The sequence below is a fragment of the Thamnophis sirtalis genome, unplaced genomic scaffold (genome assembly GCF_051295495.1).
Source record: "Thamnophis sirtalis isolate CommonGarterSnake01/CBP01778 unplaced genomic scaffold, rThaSir2_p1.2 scaffold_2, whole genome shotgun sequence".
Taxonomy (NCBI): domain Eukaryota; kingdom Metazoa; phylum Chordata; class Lepidosauria; order Squamata; family Natricidae; genus Thamnophis; species Thamnophis sirtalis.
The window spans coordinates 667,044-677,685 of NW_028261382.1; the positions used below are offsets into that span (position 1 = coordinate 667,044).

The 10,642-nt window shown below is 47.6% G+C and overlaps 1 protein-coding gene across 1 annotated transcript; it reads right to left on the minus strand.

Moving 5' to 3' along the window:
- Positions 1–734: 734 nt before the first annotated feature.
- Positions 735–8,500, minus strand: LACTB (lactamase beta). The gene is made up of 6 exons (XM_087703931.1): positions 8,203–8,500; positions 7,757–7,823; positions 5,918–6,108; positions 5,440–5,767; positions 3,851–4,016; positions 735–2,700 (listed from the first exon to the last, which is right to left on the minus strand). Exons 1-6 carry the CDS (start codon positions 8,425–8,427, stop codon positions 2,157–2,159), a joined length of 1,521 nt encoding a protein of 506 aa, XP_087560057.1. The 5' UTR covers positions 8,428–8,500; the 3' UTR covers positions 735–2,156.
- Positions 8,501–10,642: the final 2,142 nt, after the last annotated feature.

The following is a 10,642-nucleotide window of genomic DNA, read 5'->3' on the forward strand; positions in this document are numbered from 1 at the left end:
CAAACTTGGCTACTTTTAAGACTTGGGGACTTCAACTCCCAGAATTCTCCAGCCAGCTCTGCATGTGGACTTCAACCAGCTCTGCTGGCTGGAGAATTCTGGGAGTTGAAGTCCCCAAGTCCTAAAAGTAGCCAAGTTTTGGGGGACCTCTGCTTTAAGCCATGCTGGAGGGAGGGCATCGACTCCAGGGGGCTCGAAGACTTCTACGAGTAACCAGCAAGGAAGGCCGTTTGGCTCATTGTAAAGACCCATTTATTTCAGCGAAGGACAGAAGAAATGCCTGCAGACCCCGGGCCAAAGAATGGCGCCTTTGGAGAAGCAGATCTTTCTACCGCAAAACAGTCTGATGGATGGGTTTCTTCTTCCCCTGCTGGGCATGAATTCGGCACGTCTTAAATTGTAACTCTCTTAGGATCCAGCTGTTTTGTCATCTGGGGTCTGAGCTGGTTTTCTGAATGTCAGGCTGACCGTGGCGCCACGGATAAAACAAAGAAAACCAGCGTTTTGAAATGAAAAACATGAATCCAACATGACATTTCTTTTTTCTGAATCCGTCGGCCAGGTCCTTAATGCCACCAGAGGATCAACTTCCCCTTTTCCTGTAGAGGTAATCTGGTCTTGTTACTCTGATACAAGGAGCAATTTGGTCTCCCGGATTCCGTGCTCTAGGTCCCTCCCTAGAAAAGCAGCCTGTTCAGTGGAAGGAACAGATAAAGCCAGTTGACCAGTGCAAGCATTATGAAGTATTTATTGATTAAGGGAAGCTAATCGGATTTTAAAAAATCTAAATACAACTTTACATTACCAGCAGCCAGCATAAGCGGTTGGTGGATCCCCCAAGCCAATTTGGGTTTAACTACCATTCATTCATTCACGTGTCCAACTTTTTAAAAGCAACATGTGGGGAAAATATGATGATTTGGCACTTAAACCAATAACACTAATAGATCATTCCATATTTCTAAGATGGAATAGAATGTGTTTCTGATTAACCGCCCATTATGGAAGAAAAGGAAGAAAACAGATTACCCTCTTCAAAATCTACCTTCTCTGCACTAGTTCCTGAACTAGTCCCTTTAATTGTAATCCAAATCTAGCATCAAGACCAAGGTTGGGTCCTTGCTAAAAATCTGAGACAAATTTCAGAGTAAAATTCACCGCCAAGATCAGCAAAATGTTGATTGGTTTTCCTAACTCCAAAATAATATAAAGGGAATTGATAGTTTTAATAAAACAGAAAACATCTAATGGACGCCTTATACAGTGCAATAAACTTCCAGGGAAATTCTGTGATTGCAAAGTTTCTGAAAGAACCCCCTGTATGAGAGGTACGGCTTGAATACAAATATGAAAGTGCAGAGTTTGTTTTAAAAAATTCCCAGACAAAAAGGTCTTCAGCTTGCATTTACGTGTCTGCTCAGCAGTCTCCGTTTACATAGCAGAGCTTAACACACATGAATTTGCAGCCTTTGTAAACAGCCCTGAAAAGTTTTAAGACACTCGTTTTCATCTTCTTGGTTTTCTTTTTAAAAAAGGAATCAAATATTAGATCACATGGAGCAATCACGATCTGATGCCCGGGTTGGCAGCAAGTTATCAAAAATAATAGTCCACCAAGCAGAATTCTAAGGCCAGCACCGCTCTGAGGCTTGAAGTAATCTTGGACAACCGATTCATGGTATTGGCAGTGACATTCTGCATCGATTTTGCACATTGGAAGAGTGGCCTCCATCGGTAACGGCCTCAGCCACGAGGGAAAGCAGTTTCATTCACGGTTTGCTTTCAGATGTCCTCTGGGTGGTATCCCCCTTGCAAAGGCCTACGGAGACCCAAACCTTGGCAGGCGAGATCCCTCCCTCTGTCCATGACTGCAATTCTCCAAGAGCCGTCTTCACTGCAGTGCAAAACTTCCCATTCCAAGCATACAGCCTGTGCTTCACAATTTGCAGAAGAGGAGGTGGACCGTCCGATTGGCACATGTATTTGGCTAATGCCTTCCACGACTTGAATCAGAAAAACTCTACATTCCCGTCCCCTCAGTGAAGGTCTGCTTATCCCATGAGTGGTCAAATGCTGTACTATCCACTTAAGAGAGAGAGAGACAGAGAGAGAGAGGGAGGGAGGGAGGGGGCCTCCTGCGCTGCAGATGCTTGTAATCACTCAAGTCTTCCACATTTCTTCCCCAACCTGTCCTTTTCAAATTCCTTTGCAATTTTTAAGGCAATGCCATCAAGGTGAACAGACTGCATGTTGCAAATAATTGTGACGACCACGCCCTGGGGTGGGACCAGGCAGCTACCGCTGGCAGTCCCTTCTTCAGGAAGGATGAGTAGGACGCTACTTGCTCCTACCGCCGCGCCGGTGTGGAAGGTGTAGCGTCGCTGCTCTTTGCAGTGGCCGTATTCCTGCTTCTTCTCTACGACGACCCAGGCCATTCCATAGGCGTAATCGCTCTCCTGGGAGGCTCTCGTGCTTGGGACTGTGGTCCACATCGTTGCTATTGTGTCAGGCTTGAGATAGCCGGGAAGAAGTCCAGCAGCCGGGTTTTTCACCCGCCCAAGCTGGTAGCTGTAAAGCATGGCATTTCCAAACTTGAGAAGGTCGCCCACGGTGGACACAAAGCCACCACCAGCCCACTTGTAAGAGTTGTCCACGTAGGGGGCGTTGACGAGATGGCCTTTTTTGTTGTGAATGTAATACCTGGAGTGAAAGAAGGATGCTCGATGAATTCACAGCATGAAGTAAATAATCCATTCATATATTTGCTAGGCTAAAGCGGCTTTCTGCCATTGGATTGTTTCTGATGTGTAGCGATTGACAGAATTCCCTGCCCAAGTTGTAATTGGCGACTCAATAAATCATACGAAACAGAGAAGCGCTGGGCAGTTAATAAGCAGCATTCTAATGCTCTGGATCAGTGTTTCTCAACCTTGGCAACTTGAAGATGCCCGGACTTCAACTCCCAGAATTCCCCAGCCAGCATTCGCTGGCTGGGGAATTCTGGGAGTTGAAGTCCGGACATCTTCAAGTTGCCAAGGTTGAGAAACACTGCTCTGGATAATCTCTGCCAGGCAGAGAAAAGCCATACGAACAATCTGGAAAAACCTCATACACCCAACCTCACTTATCTGAACAAGGAAAACAGCATTCTGTCCTTTCAGACATCGGGTCCACAGTAAGGAGGGAGCCCACCCCAAGGCTGCCTTCATCAAAAGGAGGAAAAACAAAACAACGAAGAACTTAGGAGGCAGCATGCCAGCCAGGGGGATGCTGGAATATGAGCTCTGTATCAGATGTGCTCCGTCCTATTGCAAAACGAGCAGTTTGGAAGGAAGGTAAACCTCATTAATTAAACAGAGGACCAACGCAATACAAATCTCAGATGAAAACCTCAGGACAAGGGCTTCGACGATCTATCAGGTTTCACTTTCCCTCTCTCTTTCTCTTGAGCTCAGCAGCTGGGAAAAGCCATCCTGCAGCTCAAGAGCTCCCTCTGAGCGGATTTGTCTTTTTCCCCTGGAGTTGACTGTGGGCAGAGAGCCACAAGATGGCAGTGCTCTCTGGTGATACGGGATTCCTTCGTTAAAACAGAATTATGACGACGGTGAGATTTATACCCATGATGTGATTGTCAGGCTTTCCAAAGAAATCTCCTAGAGACTCAGTTTGATTCCAAATCACCAAACACCTGACATGTGAGCAGCTGTCCTTTTGAAGCAACTCTGTTCAATACAGGGAGCCAAAAGAAACCCTTCCTCTTTTTACACACACCTGGCCATGCAACGGAAGGAGGCTCGCTATTCAGTGGAAAGGAAGAAGCAAAGATGGGGACACACGCCTGGCTCTTTACCTGGCCCTGTTGTATATCAGACGCTCATTCTCATCCAACCCTGTGGATCCCATGCCCAGGTCACTAAAGATCTTCAGCATGTAGTCGGTGAACTTCTGGTCCGAAGCTCTCTCCACCACAGCGCTCAGGAGAGTGAACCCGTGAGTCGAGTACAAAAACTGACTACCTTGAAGGAAGCAAAAGGGAAGACACAAGAGTTTAGGTTAATGGAAGCTCAGACACGGTCTGTACTCTAAGTCTGCTCCAGAAGGGATCTACCTGTTCGGAGAGAAAGCATATTTTTGTATACTTTATAAAGTTTATGAGGTTAAATTTTGTAATAGTTAAAAGTACAGGGCTATGTATTAAAAGTAAAAAATAAATTGCTTGCTCCATCTTCCACCTTTAATTTGCTACTTGAATGCCTATTATTTTTATTTGTAATTTCTGATAAGAAAACAAAACACTTATATGGCACCACATCATGGTTTAGCTGAGCCCCAATCGGCTAAGCTAGGCATCCTCAAACTAGGGCCCGCCAGTGCAAAGTATCCGCCCCGGATACTTTCAAAATCAGCTGAAGTTGGCTAACACTAATTCCAATGCAACCTCAGTATAATGCCTGAAGGAGAATTCACCCACTGCTTTGATTCTTCCCATATATAAAGTACATCCACCAAATTGGTTGCTGAACAATTTTGATAGAAATTCATGTGTGTATATACACAGGCACAAGTGCAGCAAAAAGTAAATCAGTTTGTGAATTCTCCACCAGGCTTAAAAGACCTTTAGCCCTATAATCCCAAATAAACAGGCCCATTCACTTCCCATTGAGTTAGTAGTATATTTATGTTGGTTAAAATAGTTCTTCATTTTAAATATTGTATTATTTCATGTTTTTTGCGCTATAAATGAAGATATATGCAGTGTTCGTATAAATTTGTTCATGCTTCTTTCAAACTATAGCCCGGCCCTCAACAGTCTGGGGGACCATTATCCCTCCTTAATTCACCATTGGAGGCTGGGTGTGTTTGTGTGTGGATTCTCGCCTTCTTCCGCCTGCTTCCAATGTCTCTCAATGCCCATCTTGGCGGTTTTTAGTTGCTGTCTTAATTGGTGCAGTTCTCAGCCTGGTTTATTGTGTGGTCACCTGAAACATGTGATCAGGAGTTATTTTGAAGGAAATCCTGTTTGTTTTATTCTTTTTTAATGGCCTATTTTAAGAAGCCTGAAGCTGCTGTTGTGAGGAAGATAGGCAAGTGGCAAGAAAGTTTGTGGTGTTTTTCCCTTTGGAGGGAGGGGAAGTAAAAGAAATAGATTCCTTGGGTTGAGCAAGTACTGCTAAATTGGCCACGCCCACACAGTCACATGACCACCTAGCCACACCCACCCACTCTGCCCCCCCCCCAAAAAAAAACAGTGTGAGGGACCATGAATTGGTCCATTGTTCAAAAGATTTGAGGACCCCTGGGCTACACAAATCCCACTCAACAATGGTTTCTTAATGATGGTTTATTAAATAAGCGGGCACCAAACAAACTATGGCTTAGCACAAAGGGTGAACCGACTCCACCACCTACAGTCTGGATGGATGAAGACTAGCAACTCACCTGGTTTAAAGAATAAAGGATCATTCTGAAAGATGTTCAGTGAATCAACCACATGCTCAAATCTGTCCTTCAAGTAATACTCTTCGTGCTCAAACTCCCTTTTCTTCTTCCCACTTTTTGCCGGCTTCCCTTCCTCTTCCGTCCTGCCTTTAGCCGAGTCCCTCTTCTTCCCAGGCTCTCCGTCCTCCTTCTCCTTCGCAGCAGAAACTGCCGTTCTTGAGGCCTTTCTGTTGGCCTTTTCTTTCTCTTCTTTGACCTTAGAAATGTCCTTCTCATAGTGGCGGATGCCACTTAAGTGGGACACGAGCAGCCTTGTGGTAATGGTGACCTAAATTTTCAAAAGACCCAAATTCATTTCGATGTCCTCTATGTGAGTTATAATTAAATTAGGTTAAAGACGTATTTCCACCCCTGGAACGTGGCCAAGGAGATTTTTGGATGGTGCTGATGATGCTGTGAATAACCAGCCTTAATTTACCTTTTCACCTTCATATTCTTTTTCAGGGAATTCCGGAACATACTTCTGCACAGCAGTATCTAAATCCAGCTTCCCTTCTTCCCACAGTTTTGCCACAGCCACCATGGTCAGAGATTTGCTAATGCTGGCAATTCGTAGGACAGTCTCTGGGCTGCAGAGCACACGGTTTTCCAAGTCAGCGTAACCTATGCCTTTAAAGGAATCGGGAGCCCATTATTTAAGGATGTCCCCGAGCCCCCAATGGCTTAAATATCAAAGGATCTCCCCCCCACCCACCCAATAAGATCAGCAATGGTCGTATCTTCTTGGCCTAATAGTTTGCACAAGCAGAGCAGCTCTCTGATCCACTGAGAATCAGCACTATATTTAAAAAAAATTAGCATGAGAAAAAGGCATGATATACAGCAGTGTTTTTCAACCTTGGCAACTTGAAGATGTCTGGACTTCAACTCCCAGAATTCCCCAGCCAGCGAATGCTGGCTGGGGAATTCTGGGAGTTGAAGTCCAGACATCTTCAAGTTGCCAAGGTTGAAAAACACTGATATACAGTACTCTAAAGCAAGAACACATGTGCCCCAGATGTTTCTATTGGTTCAACAGGAACATATAGAAAAACACCAATTAACTCCGGGTGTTGTTTGTGGGGGGGGGGCGGGGAGACAAAAACAAAATTGAAGACAAATGAATTATCTCATCCTAGGTCACCCGTGGTACAAGCCAGACTTCCTCAAGCAAAATTAAGGGATGCCAGCTGCCTGGCAAGCCAAAATAAGCATCGCAAAGCAGGAACGGCTTGACCTCACCAGACTGGAATCTCCTGATTAGATCCATTAAATTCAGTTCATAAATATTATACAAGGATCAACCATATGTAAGCTGAACAATTATCAATACACTTCTTAATTGCACCAAGAAAATTTAGAATTAGCATATAGCAATAATTTAAATTTTGCTTTGGAAAAGCATGCATGTTATTTAATAGAAGAGGCAACTTGAACTCTGAAAACAAGACTGGAAGCTAGAAAGCCAAACAGCCTCAACTGGCCAAATGTTTCCTCATTATGCGGGGCAAGTAGGGCTGGAAACACTCCACTTAATTATATTTAATTTATAAATATAACCTGCAAGCAAAACACTTTTGTTCCAGCACCCGTTTAATTTCAGAGCAGTTTCATTTAAGGGTGTCTGTGATGTTTACGTGTTGCAGAAAATGACAGGCGTTAGACTTCTCAGGACACAGGAAAAGCTTATTTGGCAGCCAGGTTGAGAAAGCGAGCCCATGGCTTAGCATTGCAAGTTCTGAACAACCTTTGTTATTGAAGCAGGCGTTCTTATACATTCTCAAAAGCATTGCAACACGGAACCACTTAACACATTTCTTAGTGGTTACCTTGAGGAGAAAGCCTTATAAGGAGATGAGGGTCTTACTTCTCCTTTTGTTTCAGGTATGGCTTACGTGTTATTAACGAACTTTAATTGAACTTTGTGGTTTGGGCTTTTAACACAAGTTTTGACATAGGGACGTTGGCGAGAACATCTTGTGGTTAGTGAATGGGGACACTTCCTTTAAGCAACTTCTAACTGTCCCTGTTATTCTATTGCAAGTCCCAACTCTTGTCTATGTGACTTTTAATATAGAAGTAAAGGGGTTCTAAGAGGCTGCCCAGCCTGACTCAGTAGGTTTCACACTTAATGTCCAAATCTCACTTTACGGCTGCTTTATACGGATTTTTCTAGGTGGTGTTTTATTCTTAAGCCTTCTTCCCATTGAGTTTTCTGGTGACTCACCATCCGGACTGGGCTACCCATTGTGCCAGTGAAGGGAACCCACCGACTCACCTTCGGACCAGACCTCTTTCCCGTCCACGGACACGCCGACCACCACGCCGGGGACCCCCACTTGGTCCTGGGGAGCAAAGGATTCATTCAGTCCGAGAAACACCCCCCCCCACTAGCCCCTCCATGACCAGACCTGGTGAAGGGGGGGGGGGCAGCTGAGGGGCATCTACGGGGGTAGAGAATTGGGGGGGGTCTGCAAAGGGCTTCCCCGTCCTGTTCAAGAAAACCTGGCCCTCCCTGCCCCTTTAGGCCAAGAGCCCATGCCCAGGAGGGACACTCGGCACATGCTCAGAGGCCCTGGGCCCCGAGCAGCCCCTCCCAAAAGGCTTCGGGGCGAATGAGCGGCGCCTGGACAGCCGGACACCGTATTGGGTGGGGGTGGGGGTCGCCAGGCCACTTTGGGGGACTCTGTTCATGCTCAGAGTACGTGCTCTCTACCCTCCGACCTTTAGCCGCTGGAGGAGGTCCCTGCTTCGAACGACGGCCCGCTGGAAGCCCGCTTCTCTGGGCGGCCGCTCCTCGCTGTCCCCCTCCGGCCCGGCTACGACTACGGCGGTCGCCGCCAGGCCCAGCCCCACGCCCAGCCGCCACAAGGGCCACCGACCGCCGCCGCCATGGAAAGGGCCTCCGATGAGTCGCCGTGCCGCTACGCCCCGCAGGAACAGCCACATCCCGGCCCGCGGGCTCACTCTAGGCGCAGGCTCCGCGCCCGGCTAGGCCCGCGTTGCTAGGAGGCGTGCCAGGCGCGAGCAGCCGCTCCCCGAGCGAAGCCAGCTGCCTATTTCCGGGTGAAGCGCTCCCCCCCCTTTCCAGGAAGCGCGATCGAGCGCCGAGGGCATCGATCGGTGCAGGGCAAGAGACGTTCGCCTGGGAATGCGGGGGCTGAGGAACTCTGGGAGTTGAAGTCCACAAGTCTTAAAGTTACCAAGGTTGGAGACCACTGGACGGGGATCTCAATTCCCAGAATCCCCCTCTTTGCTGGCTGGGGAATCCTGGGAGCTGACCTCCACGATGCCTACAAGCCAGGAGGGTGCGAAGTTTGCCTTCCCAGGCCAATCTTGGGCTGCTCGTCAGAGAGGAAGCACATTGAGCATCATTCCCACTCTCAAAGAGGCATCTCTGCGGGTGGGAGAATGGGAATCTTAGGAGCCGGAGTCCCACCTGCCTTCAATGTTGTTTTTCCTGGGGCTGCTCCGTTTTGGACTTGGGGGGTACCCAGGAGACCTGCTCATGTGAAGCCCTGAACTGCTCCATCCCTTCCCCCACGGAGCTCCAGAGAAAGGCAACCCTGGGCGTAGCAGGAGCCAAGAACGTGGCTTCTCCACCCAAGTGGAAGTGGTTTGAATTGGGACTCTGGCCACTGGCCGGAAGGGCTTCATGCCTCGCAGGCCACTGGTGCTATTTAATGACGGTTTGCACTTAACGACAGTGGGTGAAAGTCACTTTGCGACCAGTTCTTGCAAGAGCCGAGGTGGCGCAGTGGTACTGCAGGCCACTTCAGCTGGCTGTTATCTGCAGTTCAGCGGTTCTAATCTCACCGGCTCAAGGTTGACTCAGCCTTCCACCCTTCCGAGGTGGATGAAATGAGGACCCGGATTGTTGTTGGGGGCAATATGCTGACTCTGTAAACCGCTTAGAGAGGGCTGAAAGCCCTATGAAGCGGTATATAAGTCTAACTGCTATTGCTATGTACAATCTTGGCAGGTCAACGAATCAAAGGAATGCTGAAAGTCAGATCATCAGTAGTGTCCGCTTCACTTACTGACCACTTCATTTAACAACCAACTAGCCAGTCCCAATTGCGGTTACTAAATACAGGAGTCTTCGTGTATTTCCTGAAGACAAGCCCCTCCTCGGGCAAGAGTGGATAAAATGTGAGTGCAAAGGGCTCCCCAGACAATCTGGCTTCAGTTCCATTAAGTGCTTCAGGGCCAGAAGCAACGTGTCCCACCCTTGGCCAGACCATCCTCCATGGTGCTCAAGGACAACAGTAGAGCTGGAGGCTTATTGTCTCTGGAGTCCTTTCTGGGCTGTCTTGAGTTCACTGAACAGCCGGTTAAAACGAAGGGGAATGTCCCAAGGATGTGCTTTTCTGCCCTTTTAGCCCCAAAGTCAACAACAGAAGGAGCGATGACCTGTTGGGGGAAAGAGGAGGAAAGCACAGGCGGCCAGATATTTCGGCCACTCACAATCGCAGAATCCAGGAAATGAAGGGGAATCCAATTCCAATTAAGTTTTAAACCCTTCGACTTCGGCACCAGGCCAGGCCAAACAATTTTCAAACGTGCCATAAAATGCAGACCAGATGGGGCCCCCAGCACCACTTGTTGTTTTAACTCTCCATTCCCGCTTTCCCCATGAAGCTGAGTCATTTATCATTTGCCAAAATTATCTCCACTTTAGACAAAGTCTGGCTTCATTTAGCAAAGTTTAACTTTGTCCCACAGCTAAGGGCCTGGCTATCGCACCGCATTGCAAGAAGTAAACCCTAGAAGAAATGGGTGTCCAACTATGGACACTTTTTAAGACCTGTAGCTGGCTGCGAAATTCTGGGAGCTGAAGGCCACAGGCCTTAAAAAGTGGCCAAGGTTGGACTCCGCTGCCCTAGACTCGTAGGGGTCAAGAAGGGGAACATGAAGATTAGAGTAGTGAGCCGAGGTGGCGCAGTGGTTAGGGTGCAGTACTGCAGGCCACTTCAGCTGACTGCTAGCTGCAATTCACATCTCACCGGCTCAAGGTTGACTCAGCCTTCCATCCTTCCGAGGTGGGTGAAATGAGGACCCGGATTGTGGGAGCAATATGCTGACTTTGTAAACCGCTTAGAGAGGGCTGAAAGCTCTATGAAGCCGTATATAAGTCTAACTGCTATTGCTATTGCTATTGCTA